This window comes from Notechis scutatus, chromosome 3 (genome assembly GCF_049901735.1).
Source record: "Notechis scutatus isolate UNSWTSFEM ecotype Mainland chromosome 3, rNotScu1.2, whole genome shotgun sequence".
NCBI classification, from domain to species: Eukaryota; Metazoa; Chordata; class Lepidosauria; order Squamata; family Elapidae; genus Notechis; species Notechis scutatus.
The window spans coordinates 21,034,565-21,053,460 of NC_142011.1; the positions used below are offsets into that span (position 1 = coordinate 21,034,565).

Below are 18,896 nucleotides of genomic sequence, written 5' to 3' on the forward strand. Positions count from 1 at the left end.
GATCATATGGTCTAGTGCAGGGGTCTCAAACTCAATTTATCTGGGGGCCGCTGGAGGCAGAGTCTGGGTGAGGCTGGGCCGCATAAGGGATTCCACAAAAAACGTTAAAAAATATCCTCAAATGTCATCAACAGTTAATGATTTCTCCAATACATGAACTGTCCTGAACACATGAATGGAACATTGAATGAAGATCATGAACAGTTCCTCAGAACATGGCTTCTCCAGCTTACTCCTTGCTGCCAGAGACTTGACAACGCTTCCTCTCACATATCTGAGCCACATTTGGCTTGAGAGAGGAGGCACTTGAGACCCTCAGTATGGCTTGAAGATGATCATCAGTAAGTCTGGACCTGTACTTGGACTTGTTAAAGTTCAGGGTGGAGAAGAAGCCACGACGAGGAATGGCGGGCGGGACTTCCTTCAGAAGTCCATTCCCCCTGCGGGCTGCACTAATATTATACTTTCATATCACGGTGGAGGCCACAGGATATCGTCCTGCGGGCCACAATTGGTCCGCGGGCCGTGAGTTTGAGACCCCTGGTCTAGTGTCTTATATTGAGCTTTCATGTTTGGATGGATAGATGGATGGATGGATGGATGGATGGAAGCAACCATATAGCTATATTAATGCCACTTGCTCAAGTCATTGCAAATGTGGAGAATATATGTAGCTCAGGGTTGAACTGTAGCTTCTTGTTGGTCTAAAAACAAAATGCCTATAGTAAGAAAACTAAAATTCTGAAAATATCAAAACTCCAGTGGATCATTGTTCCAGGAGGGACAATGACATTGATAAGAAAGATATTGTCAGCTGCTTAAGACTGAAAACTCACTGCAATATATTCCATGGAATAATGGAGACTTGTAGATTTAGAAATGTTTGTATCAGCCAGCACTATCGTAGTGGTCCATTGGTATCAACTGATTTCCAGATTAGGAACACAGAAAGTATTTCACAGATAAACCAGCTGGAATTACTTGCACTTTTTCTTTGGAACCCTTGTTTGATTGACAGGGTTATAAGACAACAGAGGTAAGTTTAAATCCATACTCTTGCAGAGGTACAGTGGTCCATTTTCCCTCAGGGAAGATAGAGAATCAGCCAGCCCCTTGTTGAGATTCCATAGAAAGGAGCTAAGCATACCTGAACCATTAAATCTGTAGTGATAATCAGAGAAACAAAAACAGACATTAATTTCGGGAGTGAGGAGTATTAAATTTCCAAATGCAATTGGGGATAAAAGTAATGATGTCACTGGACAAGGATTATTCAGTTATTTGTTTGTTTCACAGCATTGACTGCGCAGGAATCCTCAAGCTGAGGAATGCAGACATTGAATTACGGAAAGGAGAAACAGATATTGGCCGAAAGAACACTCGTGTACGATTGGTGTTCCGCGTGCATATCCCTGAATCTAGTGGCCGGATAGTTTCTTTGCAAGTTGCATCCAACCCCATTGAATGCTGTAAGTCATAATTTTCTGGTAATTTTATTATTTTTCTGTAACTTTGTTTCTGAAACCCATAACTTTACAACAGAGGTCCCCAATCCCCAGACTGCAGCCTGGCACTGATGCGCAACCTGCTAGGAACTGGACCATGCAAGTCCCATCCAAAGCCCCATCCGTGCATGCATGGGATCCAAGGCAGCACATGAAACCATACCTCCCCCTGCCCAGTCCATGGAAAAACTACCCTTCACAGAACCAGTTCCTGGTGCCCAAAAGATTGTGGGCCACTGTTTTACAGGACTGAAATACAGGCAGTCCAGGATTAAGACTGTCTGACTTAGGGATAACTCATAAATGCAAACAGGCTACCTATTATTAAAAATGGCAGATTGCTTTCTTCTTTCTTTAGTCAATGAAGCATTGAAAGGCATACGATGTTTACAGGAATTGCTGATGATCACTGAAAGCAGTCGGTATATTAAAAATGTGCAGTTTCAATGGTTCCTGAAAGCATTGCATAGCTTCAGCACTTTGTCTGTTTGAGGAGGAGAGAATAATATCTGCTACCTTTAGTCAGGGGTGGGATTCAAATTTTTAACAACCGGTTCTGTGGGCGTGGCTTAAGTGGTGGGTGTGGCTTGGTGGTCATGTGACTAGGTGGAGTGGCTTGGTGGTCATGTTATTGGCTGGGTGTGGCCAACTCAATATCACTCACATCAAGGCATGTGTCTCCTCGCCTGGCCTCTCATGACTGTGCAACAGTCGTAAGTGTGAAAAATGGTCATAAGTCAGTTTTTTCAGTGCCATTGTAACTTTGAATGGTCACTCCACACAAGCAAAGTACCAGCAAAGGAGTGGGAAAAAACTCCAGAGACGTTCCTGAGACAGGAAGTCTAGTCCTGCCAAGAATGTAATAAGGGTTAACAGAGAGGCAGTTTCTGTAAGCAACACCAGAATGTTTCCTTCCTGCCTTCCTTACAGGATTAGGCCAGTAATTTCTTCTAACAACCGGTTCTCTGAACTGCTTAGAATGTTAACAACCAGTTCTAGCGAATAGGTGCGAACTGGTAGAATCCCACCCCTGCCTTTAGTAACAGGCGGTCCATTTGTAAGTACAAGATCTGACTTAAATACAAAGTTGGGTTAAAGACAGAGTTAGGGAATACAACTTGTTCTTAATTCAGTGACAGCCTTGAAATCTGGAAAAAATGCTAAGCTCTTGCCAAAGGCAAACACCACCCTCTTTACTTCCTGTCTTTTGATTCTTAATTAACCAATGTAAGGGCTTGGTCTTTGATCCTGTGCTATGCATCCTTATTTATCTGGGACTGTCTTATGAACTTGAAGATAAACTTCGTATTGCACCATTAACAGAGAGATGTTGCAAACGCACTGATTTATAAAAGAATGCCCAAATGTAGCAGCATTCTTCCAGAATAGATGGCTCAGTATGCTTCTAAGATTGCATGATGCTAAAAAAAAAACAAAAAAAAACGGGGGGGGGGAGTTTTCTAATTCTCCCTGTGAATGCAGCAACCCAAGAGACTTTAGGATAAGCCATAATTCAAGAGGGAAAAAATGGGGTGGGAGTTGGGAAGAGGAATTTCCACTAAATAAGTACTATCTAAACAATACAGGAAGTATATTGTACTCTCCCATCATGTTTTCCATGGGGATGATGCCCTGGGCTTTCTGGTAGGTGAGCCTCCTCTTAAATATGCCAGTTTATCTTCCCTTGAGATAGGAGGATGATAAAAACATTTACAGATCCTCAATGTTTGATGAGCTGAGACTTGTGGCATAGCCTCATTCTAGCACCTCAAAGGAGGCTTAGTCATTTTTGGAGAACTTACCCTCGTGACCATCTTTTCTCATCCTGTAGTGTATTTTTTTTAGTAACTTGAGCTTTCTCAGTGGTTCGGGGATTTCATAGTTCTAACGAATCATTTTTACATCTTTTGTTGTATGACTGATATTAGTATACAATACACTACATATTAATGTAACAGTAAACCACCTGAGAAAGGAGGCTTTGAAAGATCTACTCTGTGGTTTTTGATCACAGCAAAATGCTTTCCCTAAGACACATTTGTATTGGAGTTGAACCCTGCTAAAATGGTGTTAGGTTTGCAACTGAATCATCTGGAAAAGTTTTATTATCAATTGTTTGGGTTTGCTTTTCTTGGATGAGGACAAGATCCATATACTTCCGTGTTCTGTTTCTGTTGCATTCTGATAAGTCGATCTATAAGTGTGTTGGTGGCAGTGTATTACTGCTTATGGTTTTCACATAGTATCAAAGTTGGATTGCTCCTTTCCAATGAGATTTCCTTTAGTTAATCTACCTGCTGATTGTAAGTTGTATCAAGAATTTAACCATTTCTTACAACACACACATACCATATATACCCTAACTTACAAACTTGGACCCATTTGGGCAATTCTTGAACTCCTAGTTTAATATTATCAGCATACATCTTGGTGCTTTGCCTGACATGCTTTTTAAAAAAATTATTTATATTTATTAAGAATTTCACATAAAGTAGGGAAAGAAAGAGGAAAGATTATAAAAGACGATTTCCCACCTTCTCTTCACCAGATAACCCATATTTAAAATTGTTCACCAAATGTGTACATTTTCTCCTTACTCTTAGTATTGATGATGTTTTGTAGTTATAGCATTGCTGTAAGTGGATTTAATGAACAGCAAGCTGGCTAGAGATGAATGGCAGACCCCATTAAAATAGTTTATCAGAACTGCCATTCCATATAGTTGATGTATGGGGATGGGGAGTCGTGTGAGCATGATTGTAAAGTCAAAAGGCATTTATTAGCCCTGGAACTGAAAAAGAGGTAGAGGTCTCCAACTTCCCACATCAGTATGTAAGGGTTTATAGAGTTGTACCTTTACAAACAGGGATTCTCATTACTAGGAAACCACTCAGGGACTGGAGTTGTGGACGTCAATCCCTGGAGAAAACTCACTGAAATAGCAGTGTTATTAGTTAGCTCATCGGTTGCTCCCATTAACTGTAGTCCCTTGAGTTGATGGTTGCTAGCCGTAAGGCATTTAAAAGCTCCAAGGAGGTCAGCAGCTGCAGAGAAATAAGAATTGCCTTGAGTAGATATGTCGTATTCCCCATCATGGGTTTTGAGAGATGTGCTCCTTCATAATTGAAAGGGTGAGGAGTATAAAAAATGGGGTGATTATAAAGTAAAGTACTAAGACGCTGCTTGTATGGGAAGCAAAAAGTGAATACTCTCTTGATCTGAGATCAACTTGTAGCAATTACATGAAAATAACCATGTTCAACCTCATAGCAATAGCAATAGCAATAGCACTTAGGCTTATATACCACTTTACAGTGCTTTACAGCTCTCTCTAGGCAGTTTACAGAGTCAGCAATCTGATTCCTCATTTTTCTGACTTTGGAAGGATGGAAGACTGAGTCAACTTTAGCCTGGTGAGATTCGAACTGTCAAATTACAGGCAGCTAGCACTTGGCAGAAGTAGCCTGCAGTACTGCATTCTAACCACTGCACCACTGTAGCTCGTAGGTCTCATAGTCTCAGTATGGAATTTGTTTGCTCTTGCCATGTTCTGTGCACTTTTTCCAACTTCCCACTCTAGTTCCTTGGCCTATCAATCAAGTTTTGTCCAAATTAGGTTTTGCTTAGCATTTTGTTTTTAAAATCAGATGGTGTTGATTTAACTCAGATGGGGCAGGTCTACCTGCGGCTGGATATTTGTGATGAATTATGTCTCCAAAGGAATTTCTTTGTGTAAGAAATCTGGTGGCAATATGGAGTGAAAGAAATCATTTTTCCTTGAATAGATGAAAGATAAGATGCAATGTTTGAACAAGATGGAAGCATTGGCATGTTCACAGAACTCAATGATTTGTAGAGAGTAAAGATGATGACCCTTGATGAAAAGGGAGATGATTTGTTGCTGAAGCAACAACAAGGGAAACATTGCTTGAGTCGAACAATGAGGGAGGATTACAAAAACATCTCAGACACTCCGAAGAAAGTCTTTAGTCTGAAACCCTGGAAAGCTGCTATCAATTAGGGTAAACCAGAACTGCCTAATTTCTACTGAGGACCACACCTGAATTTTTGAATGACATGCTGGGACTCAGTATCTGGTAACCACGATGGGAAGGGAAAGGTGCATTTAATAACCCTGTGGTCTGAACTAGCAAGACTTTTAGGTCTTATCTTTTCCTTGTGCAGATATTCGGTACTATAAATATTATCGGAGCAAAGTTACCGTTTTCTATTCCTCTCTCAAGATTTACTAGATTAATGTTGACATCCCTCTATTAACTTTCAAAGGCATTTCTTAATTTGGATGAAATTGGATTAAATCACTTCTTTTGAAACAAGCTCCTTGGAAGTTTTCCTTTTTAATATTTTTTTTTCCTCTTCTCCCAAGTTTTCCATAAAATTGAGATAGCCTGCATTTATGATATGTGGCACATTTGCAAGGGCAGTGGAAAGAATGTTTTCATCTTGGCAAACCTTCTGCGGCTTTCCTGCAACAAAGAAAGCCAACTGGGAGATTGGCAACAGAAGTCTAGTTAAAGAGCAACAACGAACTATTCTGAGGATTCTTAGGCGATTCATCACCCTGCTTCTTTTCAGGCAGGGCATTCCGAGGGCTGTCCATTTTCATTAACTTTGCTCAAAACCAATGTCCTTCCTTCCTTTCCTCCCTCCCTCCCTCCCTCCTTCCCTCCCTCCTTCCTCAAATTACTTCTCAAGCAAGTTTAGGTGCATTGTTTAATATGAAAATCTTAGTATGAAAATCAATAGTATAGATGCAAATGGAAATATTTTCCATAAATGAATGTTGTTTGCATAGGAGGAAAATTGTTGTAGCAGGAAGAGAAATACATTGTTATTCTAGGAAAAAAATATGGATAGATGAGTAAAGTGCAGAAGTGTAATAATTCAACTTCCTTGAGATCTATTTATGGAACATATTTACGTAATAAATGTTTTTTATTCACACAATATTGGTAGTAAGTGAAAAATGTTTTAAAAAGTGGTAGCCTGGTTTTCTAATAATGCAGAAGTAAAAGTACAGCTCGATTAAAGAATCATTCTTTTCCCAAAATCATTTATATTTTTTCTACAGTGTGTCTTTCTAATGTTATGAACTAGAGTTTTGGTTTTAAATAATTTAATGTGTTCATATAAGTTCAGCTCCATACAGTCCTTAACTTACAACCAATTCGTTTAGTAATCATTTAAAGTTACAACGGCACTGAAAAAAGTGACTTACAACTATTCCTCACTTACATCCTGGACATAAACTGTTTCAACTCCTACCTTCAAAACGACACTATAGAGCACTGCACACCAGAACAACTAGACACAAGAACAGTTTTTTCCTGAATGCCATCACTCTGCTAAACAAATAATTCCCTCAACGCTGTCAAACTATTTACTAAGTCTGCATTACTGTTACTATTACTATTAATCCTCCCATCCTTCCTTTCATCCCTCTCCTCCCACTTATGACTGTATGACTGTAACTTTGTTGCTTGTATCCTAACTATTTTATTGATTATTTCCTAGTATGATTTGATTGCTGATTGTACCCTATGACTATCATTAAGTGTTGTACCTTATGATTCTTGACTCTTGACAAATGTATCTTTTCTTTTTATGAACACTGAGGGCATTTGCACCAAGACAAATTCCTTGTGTGTTCACACTTGGCCAATAAATAATTCTATTCTATTCTATTATGGTTGTTACAGCAGCCCCAAGATCATATAATCAAAAATTGGGCTCTTGGTAACAGGCATATATACAGTATTTATGATGGTTGCAGCCTCCTGTGCTCCTGCAACTTTCCTGGCTAAATTCTGGCAAACAAATTTCATGGGGAAACCAGGTTTGCTTAACGACGTCATAGTTCACTTAACAACTGCAGTGATTCACTTAACTACCATGGCAAAAATGGTTATAAAATTGGGTGTAACTCCCTTAACAACTGCCATGTTTAGCAATGGAAATTCTGGTCTCAATTGTGTTCATAAGTCAAGGACTACCTATATTCTATGGGAGTTCTAAACAGCTTGGAACTCTCCGTTGGGCTCCTGAGTTCCTAACTCTTGAGTTCGCACTTTAAACACAGTAGGAAGGAAAAGCTTGATATAGATTGCAAAGTTATCTTGAGCTTAATCCTAGAGTGATTGCCACCATGAGAGCCATAGCTTGTATTCAGTGAGCTGTATATCATCCACAGCCAACAACAACTGTCACACCTATTGTTGGAATTTCTGCTTGAAATATGAAACTGTATAGTCTTGTCTGTTGTGGTGCTTTTTATGCTTGCAGTTCCAGGACTTAAAGCCATAACTTATGGAAAATGGCAGATTGTAAAAAGTGAAGTGATTGCCTTTGAATAATGGGTGCAGGTTTTGGGTGGGAAGAAGGAGAAATAGCACAGGAAGGTCTGTTGTTTCCATATTGTAGATTTCATGGAAGCATCTAGTTAGCTATTGCTAGGTAAAGAATTGTCAGTTTTTTGGATGTTGTCCTGGTACAGAAGGAATCTTCTTACATTCTTAGTAGGAACCTTAGCTGGACCCTAGTTTTAATTTCTGATATACCAGCAAACATTACTTTTAAAATTACAATCCCTTCTCCTTTTACCTCTCCTACATTTAGATTAGAAGACATGCCTTCTAATCTAAGATAAGCAGAGAAATAGAAGCCAGACTTCATTTTGGAGTCTGTTTTATATAGTACTGTTATTCCATAAGAATGGCCCTTCTGTCCCCATTTTCAGTCGTTGAAGTAGGTGCTGGTTGTGATAGTGCTGCTGCATAGCCAGCGTGACTCCTTGAAACAAATAGAAGCAGCTGTGGACAAATAAGGACCACTTCATTGAAGCACAATAGGTTCTTAGAGTTTCATGACTGATTTATAATCTTGTTCCTCCCCAACAACTGAATAGCCTACTGAAGAGAAGGCTCGGGGGAGACATGGTAGCAGTCTTCCAATATTTCAAGGGCTGTCAATACTTCAATATTTGAAGGGCTGTCACAGGGAAGAGGAAAAAAGGATTTTCCTGATAGTGAGAATACTTAATCCAGGGGTCCCCAAACTTGGCAACTTTAAGACTTGTGGACTTCAATTCCCAGAATTCCTCAGCCAGAATTCAATTCCCAGAATTCCTCATTCTGGAAGTTGAAGCCCACAAGTCTTAAAGTTGCCAAGTTTGGAGACCTCTGGATTAATCAATAGGACAGCTTGCCTCCCTGAGTTGTGGGTGTTCCATTGGTGGAGGTTTTCAAGAAAAGATTGGACAACTATTTGTCTGGGATGGGACTTCTGCCTTGGGGAGGGGGTTGGACTAGAAGACCTCCAAGGTCCCTTCCAGCCCTATGATTCTATGTTTCTATGAAAAGCCGTCTTTAGAGCTTAGATTCAAGAGGAAATTGAGTTCCAAGAATGAATCCAATGCTTTTATTTACTAGGGAAGAGAGGTTTCTGCCCAGCCAATGGACAGTGTAGTTCACATTCAATACATGGTGGCTAACTGTGTGATAGTTCCATGCTAGAAGTTGTGACATGAAAGTTCACATATGTAGCATTGGTTTTATCTTAATAATTTATTAACTGTTGCTTTATATAGTAAAGATATGAAAGAACTTTACTATAATTCCTTTCTGGGAGAGAATTTGGGTTTGTCTTACATCAAAGATCTGTGGTGGGACAACTGGTATTTGCCATCTGAAATTCATAGTGTTTGTCCTTCCCCAGTGGGGGAAAAAGACTGGGGGGAAAAACAGGATGGCCCAAACTCTTGTTTTTCCTTTTTCTTTTTATCAAAGGAAAAATGTCCTGTAGCATTGGATTCTCCATAGATAATTGATTATCCTTGGCAGCATTTCCTAAATTGACCATATAAATTTATAATATTTCATAATCACATGCTCAGTCAGGAAGTATTACATCAAGGCAGCAGTAATTGAGAAAAATCTTACACCGCTATTTGGGGAGGTTGCTGTGAGAAAAAAGAAAGGTGCAAAGATTTAGTTACCACCTACCGTTTCAAAATTAGATAAAACCATCATTGCTTCATAACAACCTGCCAAATGGATGTTCAAATGTTTTGATTAAAATGTCTGGATTTAACTGTGCTGGAACAGATATCTGCCCTTTGAAATAGGGAATGGAGGAATCCATTCTATTTTTTTACTGATCGGCTTATCTCTCATCTACAGTAATTTTAACTATTCTGTAGATTTCCAAATGTTTCCAAACATTTAGGCTATGAGATTATGAATTTGTTGTTTTTAGACTGTAACAAAGAGAGAAGGTTAGTAATATATGGTAATGGTGAATGCTTCATTAGCAGAAACTCTTGCATTATGTTGATAGCTGTTGCTATTGGAAATAAACATCCCAACTAGATAACTCAATGGTGTTATGTACAGAGCTCTTAAACTGTAATAGCTATATGAAGTGCCACCCCCTGAGGGGAAGAGAAGGAGCAATGTGACATTGTAAGTCTAAATTTTACTGATTTCTAAGCCCTAGGAATTTACCAAGGATCAAGACAGCTTATCTACCCACCCTGAATCAGTCTATGCCAATATAATGATCACATATTACCCCTTTTCAAATATACATTAGTCTGGTCTAGTCTTCCCATTAGTAACAATTAGCCTCACATTCAACTGATTTTTATCAACAAAAAACAGAGATTTAGATCATCATCCAGGTATGTAACCTGAACACTGAGAAAACACTCCTTTGTGGAATGGTGAGCAAGCAGAAACCCATCCACTTTGTCTAAGAAACATTTATTTTGCTTGGTTAGGTTGAGGGAAATAAAAGGAGGACAGATGGGTGGAGATCAGAAATCATATTTACTCATTTATCACAAGAAGTCAAACATATCTAGATATCTTATTCTTTCTTCACTTCCACCTCTTCTTCCTTCTCTTCATGACTTTTATTGTTATTGCTATTGCTGTTGCTAGTATCCACTCAACTACAGAGTTGCCCAATCTGTGTTATTATCTTGAACTGTTGTGTCGTTACTACTCATAGTTTTTCGGCCGTTTCTCCAATATGATAACATATTTGTTGTATTTTCTCATTAGTATCAGGGAAGCAAAGCACTCTTAATATGATAAATGCCTTTCTGATACTTGGGACTGCCAGTCGATATAATCAGGAAAGGCAACCTGTAAATTCTCCAGATGTTGCTGAACTACAACTTTCAATATTGACTGTTTACTAGGGATACTAGGATTTGTTGTTCAGCTTCGGAATACCACTGTTGCTTGATATACAATACTTAGATCTACAATGGTTGCATGATAAAAGAGAAAATTGCTGCAAACAGAGTCAAAGATATACATGGGGTTATCCATTCTTTCTCTTAATACTTCCTTTCTTTCCACTTTTTTTCCTATTTCTTTTCTGTCTCCCAAGAAGCAGATTGCAGAAAATGAACAGGGTCTTGTTACCAAGGTCTTAAGTGGCTGCTGTCTCATGGAAAATGTTTGGAATTAGGCTGAAAGGGTGGCCATGGGCCATGGGAGTATTTGTGTCCTGGTTTAACCCTGATCTAAAGCAAATCTCTATGTTCCTAATGGTTTATCACCTCCTAATAAAGTTCAGCTTTTAACAAATTAAAAAAAATGTTTGTAGGTCAGCCCTTTGTTCTACCCTTAGAGTATTTACTTCCTTGTCCTTTCTTATCTATTCTGCTATATTTTAATATCTTCAAAATGCTGAGTCTGGGTATGTAGCATGCTTATATGGTTGTTCGTGTGCTGGAGCATTGATTATTTGGAGTAAATCTTGGTAAGTAATTTCCCTCCTGTGAGCTGAAAGTTAGTGAAAGTTTGCTCTCTCCTGATTGGTAGGGACAACTATGACTCACATAAGGTGTTTCTCTTTGCCTTGGCAGTGTAGAAAAGAAGAAATAAATAAATTTGTTGTCCAAAATGTGGTTAGGTGTAACAGGGCCAACAAATCCCTTTTTCATGATTTTATTATTAGTATGTTTTATGCATTACAGATGTTTAAAGCTGGCTTTTTATGTTTTCATTTCTATTTGTATATTGCACATTGTTTGCTTTCCCTGCTGAGTCAGGGCTGATGGGTACAACAAAATTAGTGACCATTAACTGCATCAGTCCATCCTTAGGCCTGCCACTCCTCAACATTGACTTACAGGCAGAGGATAAATCAGTGGTTCTCAATCTTTTCTTCATCACGGACCCACTTTAAATACCTTTTGTGGATATGGACTATGGCCACGGACCCCCAAGACTTAAGATTTAAATCATAACATTTCTTCAAGCCTTTGCAGACCCGCTGTGACAACATTGTGGCTCCCAGGTTGAGAACTACTGGCCCAAATAACAACTTGGTATAAAGGAATTTTCCCAATGGATCAAATGTCTGCTTCTTTTCTAAAGATATTTATCCATTTTCATGAAATAAGCATCTAAGTGCCATGGTGGCACAGTGGTTAGAATGCAATACTGCAAGCTAATTCTGCTGACTGCCAGCAGTTTGAATCTCATTGGCTCAAGGTTGATTTAGACTTCCATCCTTCCGAGGTGGGTAAAACAAGGACCCAGATTATTGGGGACAATATGCTGACTTTGTAAAACTGAGAGAGGGCTGTAAAGTACTGTGAAGTGGGACATAAGTCTAAGTGCTGTTGTTGTTGCTTTGGTTTTCCTAAGAATAGCACCTCTCAGAGATCTGCACTTTGAAAATGGACCATATAACTCAATGGCAGAATGCATATTTGATTATAAAAACTTCCAGGTTCAGTTCTTAGTACCTCCACTGAAACAAACTTCAAGTAGAACGATGCTTGTCTGAATATGTGGAAAGCCATTCAAACTTGCAGATGTGGCTTAACTCTCAGGATCCTTCAGATAGTATGGCCATTGCAGAGAATTCTGAGAGTCTACACATCTGGAAGTTGCAAAGGTTGGGAAATATTGAATGAGACCAATTATATAATTTGGTCAAAATAATGTCATTTCATTGATAAGACTTCTGAGTATACATTGGTGTGTTGTCATAAGGCTCCTTTCTGTATCTTGTGAATATGCTTATAGCTTTCAAAAGCCATAAGAATATTCTGATTTAGTTTATTAAACTTAATCTTTTAATATTTTTCTTGCTTTATCATACCCACACATACACACACACACATTCATACATAAGGTATGCATTTATTTGTATACATTTGTTCTTTATTAGAGTATAGGATCATTTTGATTAAACAAACATGCCTCTGAATACACATCAGTATTGGGTCAGTCAGGTTTTAAAGGTGGAAATTAATTTAAAATAGTTTTAAAAGCCTAGAAGGAAAGACATTTGCCTAATTTTGAAAAGATAACAATATAGGCATCTAACAAGTCTTGTAGAAGGAATTCCACAGTGACGAATGTTCTTTCCCCAGTCATCACCCATCCAATATCTGTCAGAAGACACACCAAGAAAAGCAATTGTAGGTTGATTGGCAGGTTGGCTTCTTTCAACTAGGGTGAGGATTATTATAAATGAATTATTGCAGCTTACTCTACATTTTTCTAATGTGTCTTTAGGAAAGGAATTCCCCCTTCAAGGGAAACCATAACTAGACCATCCCTGTCTATCTTGAGCTAGTAAAAGATATCTCTCTGAAATATTTCCCACAACAAGGTACTTGTATCTCTGTAGCAAACCTGAAACTAAGAATAAGAATATTTGCAAGTTGAGAATCTTATTTCAAACCCTAAACAAAGTGAACACATATTCTGAAAACCATAGGTAGTTAAATTGAACACAGAAAGAAGTAGAACATAGAATAATAAAGTTGAAAGGTACCTTGGGGGTCTTCTAGTCCAACTTCCTGCTTAAGCAGGAGACCCTATACCCATGATGGTGAACCTATGGCACACGTGCCACAGGTGGCACGCAGAGCCATTTGTGCCGGCATGCGAGCTGCAGGCTAACTTACCTCACTGCACATGCCCACGCCTCACAGCAGATTTTTGGCCAGTTTGAGGCCTTTTTCGGCCTCCCAGAGGCCTCAGGAAGGCTTCTGCAGGCTTTTCAGGCCAAAAGGTAGGCCCATTTCATCACTTCCTGTTTTTCCAGAAATACTGGAAGTGATGAAATGGGCCTAGTTTTCGGTCTGAAAAGCATGCAGAAGTCTCCCTGAAGCCTCTGAGAGGCAGAAAAAGGCCTCAAACTGGCCAAAAATCAGTTGTGAGGCCAGTGCAGGTAAGGGGGTGGTGTGGGGTGGCAGCTGGGTGGGTGGGGATTGTGCATGCATGCGTAGGAGGCATGGGTGTGTGTGCATAGCCTTCTGGGTGCTGGCATGCGAGCGCACGCACAATTTTGGGCACAGGAGCCCAAAAAGGTTAGCCACCACTGCCCTATACTATTTCATAAAAATGGTTGTCCAGTCTCTTAATAGTCTTGTAAGGTACTTGATTTCTGCTCACCATAAGTTCCTGCTTTGCCATAAGTACGCTCCTTTTAACTATCTCTTTCTGTTAGTGAAGTTATTCAAATTATTAATACCATAGTACAATGAAAGAATACATGCTACTGTACAAACTTTGTTTCTTTACCTTGAAACGTTGATCATGGGGTAGATCTATTACTGGAACTACATTGAAATTTTCTCCAGTACTTTCTAAACTTAGAATTAGCTCTATAAAAATATTTTTTTTATTTTTGTTATTATTTATTTGTCAATAGTTTACAAGATAATAAACATATGTATTAATACAGGAATAATTGGGAACAATAGGACAGGGATGGCAGGCACAATTGTGCTCTTATGCATGCCTCTTAAGAATGGGGTGAGGTCAATATTGGTTAGTTTGAGCGAAAAGGAGTGTGGGTTTGGGGATGTGACAGCAGAGTCAGGTAGTGTGTTCCAGGCATTGACTACTCTGTTGCTGAAGTTGTACTTTCTGCAGTCAAGTTTGGAGTGGTGTACATTAAGTTTATATCTGTTGTGTGTGTGCTCTTGTATTGTTGCAGTTGAAGGTGAAAAAGTCATTGATTGGTAGTACATTAAAGCAGATTATTTTATAAACTATGCTTAAGTCAAACCATAGGCGGTGTAGTTCTAGGCTGTTCGAATTCAAAATCTCAAGCTTAGTGGTGTAAGGTACTCTATTGTGAACAGAGGAGTGTAGTACTCTTCTTGTGAAATACTTCTGGACACGCTCAATTGTATTAATGTCCGATATACAGTTTGGATTCCAGACAGCCGAGCTGTATTCAAGTATTGGTCTAGCAAAGGTTTTGTATGCCCTAGTTAGTAATTCAGTATTACCAGAGGAGAAACTTCTTAAGATTTGAATATTAAGATTAAAAGAATATTAAGATAATCTCAAGACAGCATTTAAACTTTTGAACATTGTAGCTGGATTTTCTTTTTAGATATCTTGTATTTTCAGAACCATAAATCTTCTGTTTAGTGGTCAATCCAATCATTAACTCATCAAGACTGTTACTGTTTACAAAGAATGATTAATCATACATACCATGTGGAAGAAATAAGCAACTTCTGTGAAAGTAATCTCGGCATAAAGTACTGGCAGCTTTATGGGCCAGCTGTGTTAATAATAAAGAATGAAGCACACTAAGTTAAAGAGAGAAGAAGAAACATGTCCCACATTGACAAATTACTGTGATCACTTCTGAACTATAATTTGAGGTTAATTTTAATCACCCAGGGAATGGGTGCAGCTCACTGAATATTAATAGATATTCTGCTAGTTCTCTGAAATATATATGCATTTGGTAATAGATGTGTACTGAGTTTCATGTATGCAATAAACCGCTGTTCAAAATTGAAGTTTGGGAATCCTTTTGTGATTGTACAATCAAGTTAAGTTTTAATAGACTAACAGCAAAAACTGTTCAGGCAGAAATCTAAAGACATGATGTCCTCCAGATGTGTTGAGTAATTCATACCAACACAGTCAAAAATACTCATGATTGTTGTCCAATATAACTGGAGATCATCAGACTGCATCATAGTACACACAACCAACCACAGACCTCTTCTCCCAATTCCCACTTGTTTTTCAAATATATGGAAATTCATATTTACAGTATACAGATTTTTGTCTATGATATGCACTTGATAGTGTCTAATTAAAATAAGTGTTCTTATATGCATTTTAACTCCAAAGACCTTTTTAGCATGCTTCTTCCAGCTATTTAAAGAATTCCCTACCAGTTAATTAGAACTGAAGAAGCTTCTTGGATGAGAAACGGAATGTTTTCAAAGGAAAAAAAACAAGAAAATAGCAATAGCACTTAAACTTATATACCACTTCATAGTAGTTTACAGCCCTCTTTAAGCTGTTTACATTGTCAGCATGTTGCCTCCAGCAGTCTGGGTCCCCATTTTACTGACCTTGGAAGGATGGAAGGCTGAGTCAACCTTGAGCCTGTGAGAAACAAATTGCTGGCAGTCGGCAGAATTAGCCTGCAATACTCCATTCTAACCACTGCACCACCACAGCTCTTTTGAAAGGCAAAATACAGTTGCCTTTATAAAATACAGTTGGAGGGTGGCGGGGAAAGCACCTTTGGGACAACTATGACCTGGATGAATAAGAATTTCCATATACACTGCTGTATATAAATGAATAATCCTTAATCCTCTCTGAGCTTTCATTACCCAAACCATCATCAGTTGTAGTAAGGAGTTGGGTTTGCTCTCAGTTTATATTCTAGTGGGCAAGTCCACTAAAATGAGAGAGCACCAAAGAGCACCATTTCAATCCTGAGCTACAAATATTTTGTTTTACTGGTACAATAAGTAAAGACATGTTTGAAAACAGTTATCTTCCAATCCATAGTTTTACCCAGAAATTATACATTTTATTCATTAAAAATATCTAGACACTAATCTCAATTATTTCTACTCTCTAGTAGCCACTGAAAGCTGGGATATTAGCATGTCTACTCTGCCATAGTGTAGTTCTCATTTCCTGCTCATCATTTAGAAAGCTACTGCTGTCACTTCCTCTAAAAACTTGACACGATTAAACTTTCAAATGAAGAAATTGTGAAGACTTTGTCATCAGTTTTATGCATCAGTGTACAAATTGTAGGGCAAGTGATGATATCTCTAAAAAGGATGTTTGCTTGTGGTATATTTTGGAGACATTCTTTGCAACCATGGCTATTGTTCATTTCAAGCAGAAGTGGTAGAAAATCTTTAAGCAGAAGGGCTGCATGAATTAGTTTGCAATCCATGAAACAAGACAAAGCACAATTGGTTAAGGAGATTATTAAGATGTTGAACAAAATTCTCCAGAGATCTTCATTGAAGGGATGAGATTAAAATTGAGGAGTTTGAATTCAGATCTTGAACTTCTAGGTCACTTAATCTAAACAACAGCTTGAGAGGTATTAGGAACAGCCCAAAGAAAATATTTGATCTTTTCAATGGTGAAAGAAGAAAAAAGCACCAATCTGATGAAAGGTGAAATTCTGAAAATTTCATTACCACAAGGAATAGTCCAGCGAGGAAACTAGCTGGATCTTTATTATGGTGTGGGTGGATATTTCATGAACAAGATGTCTTTCCTTATGGCAAAGGATTGGTCTAGATAAGTTGTTACTGAAGGGTCTTTGTTGGTTGTTCTGTGAATTTAAGTAAGAAGGGATTTGAAACTCAAAATTTACCTGGCTAGCTTGAATCTGTGAATTCAGTCTCTCTCTACCTCTTTCCAATCCTTTCTTTCCTTTTGAAAGATTTTATTGTAAAGGCAAAATGGGTTAAATGCAAAAGTGCTATATAGACACTTCACACTTTTTAAATGCACATCAAAGGTGCCTTACAAGAATAAGCAATTGGACTTTCTGCAACACCTTTTTCTGCAATTTAGCTCCCTGTCTCAGATTCCTCTGCTCTTACTTATCCTAGTGAAATACAAGATAAAGTATGTTCTAACTCAGGAGTGTCAAACTTGCAGCCCGTGCTGGATGTGTCACGCGCTGGCCATGCACTCCCTATTTAGCAAAGGAGAGAAAAAAATCGTGATACGTCACATGACAACAACTTGACGCCATGAGTTTGACACCCCTGTTTAGCTACTTAGCTGATTGAGAAAGTTGTCCTGTTCCATCTCGGAATAACTTATGTTTCAGCTCACTATAAATAATTTGGGCCTATTGATTGAAATTGAGTCTGCAGGTGGCACATTTTAGGTTTCATGATTGTAACATATGTACAATTGAATATTTGGCCATTGGCTTGGAATGAAACATGGGCTGATTCCATGTTCTGAGTTCTTGTTTGTTAGAGACGAGGAATAAGGCCAATGTCAGCATTCCAGAGATTATCCATTCCAGCCAGTAACTCCAAGACAACCATAATCTCAAAGTACTTTTATTAGAATAGAAATTGGTACTTCTGTGGAATTTTGAAACTAGTTTCCCCCCAGACTTCCCACAAGGACCCAACCTACAACCCATCCCATTTTTTCCACATCATACATCACGTGAACCAATCCTCCTTCAGCCCCAATTCTTGCTGTGCCATTCATAATGACCTTGTGAATCTATTTTATTCTACAGAATCTATTTTATCTACTGAGAGCTACTCAAACAACATCAGTCCCCTCCAATCCTCCGCAGCTGTGTGGCAGCTTTTAATAACGATTCCAAAGCTGACAGCCAGCAGAGCTGTAGTTCTGGAATTAGTTCCTAATTATTATTTCAGTATACATTTATGTTTCCTCTTCTATTTTTAAGCCCTTCATTGAGTCTCCCAGATTAGTGGCAGGATGGCCTAGAGGTGAAGATGCTTGCCTCCCACTCGAAAGTTTGAAAATTCAATCCTAGACAAAACAGATGTTTCTCTATCAGGACACAAAGAGAAAATATCTGCTGCAAACTCCACATAGGTGTCAGGAAGGGCATCCAGCCAGTTAACACTCAGCTCTATCCAATCACCCTGACTCCACCCTGATAAAAATGATTACAGGGTTGTAAAAAGAAAAAAAAGAGTCTTCCAGATAAGTTCTTTGACAGTGAGGGAATGGCAATATTGATAAAATAGAATCTGTGAGTACTTCTGAAATTTCCCACTTTTAAAAAAAAGATTTAATTAATTCTAGTCTGTATTTTGTCCACAGCTCAGCGTTCGGCTCATGAACTTCCAATGGTTGAAAGACAAGATGTGGACACCTGCCTTGTATACGGTGGACAGCAAATGATTTTAACCGGCCAGAATTTTACAGCAGAATCCAAAGTCATCTTCACAGAGAAGACACCAGGTATGGCATTCTTTTCATTTTTTCTCTCATATGGCTGATTAAGGAAAACCATGCCTTGAAGGACCCAATCTTAAAAATAATGTTAAAATAGGGCCAGCAACTGTAGGTAAGAAAGCTCTTTTATTATAAT

At 38.5% G+C, this 18,896-nt stretch overlaps 1 protein-coding gene across 5 annotated transcripts in view; it reads left to right on the forward strand.

Moving 5' to 3' along the window:
- NFATC2 (nuclear factor of activated T cells 2) overlaps positions 1-18,896 on the forward strand; it is a 191,416-nt gene that overhangs the window by 70,397 nt on the left and 102,123 nt on the right. For all 5 annotated transcript variants that reach the window (XM_087959279.1, XM_087959280.1, XM_087959278.1 and 2 more), the window contains exons 5-6: positions 1,297-1,469; positions 18,626-18,766. In XM_087959279.1, coding sequence (XP_087815405.1) covers positions 1,297-1,469; positions 18,626-18,766 — 314 coding nt within the window. The remainder of the gene's footprint in view (positions 1-1,296; positions 1,470-18,625; positions 18,767-18,896) is intronic.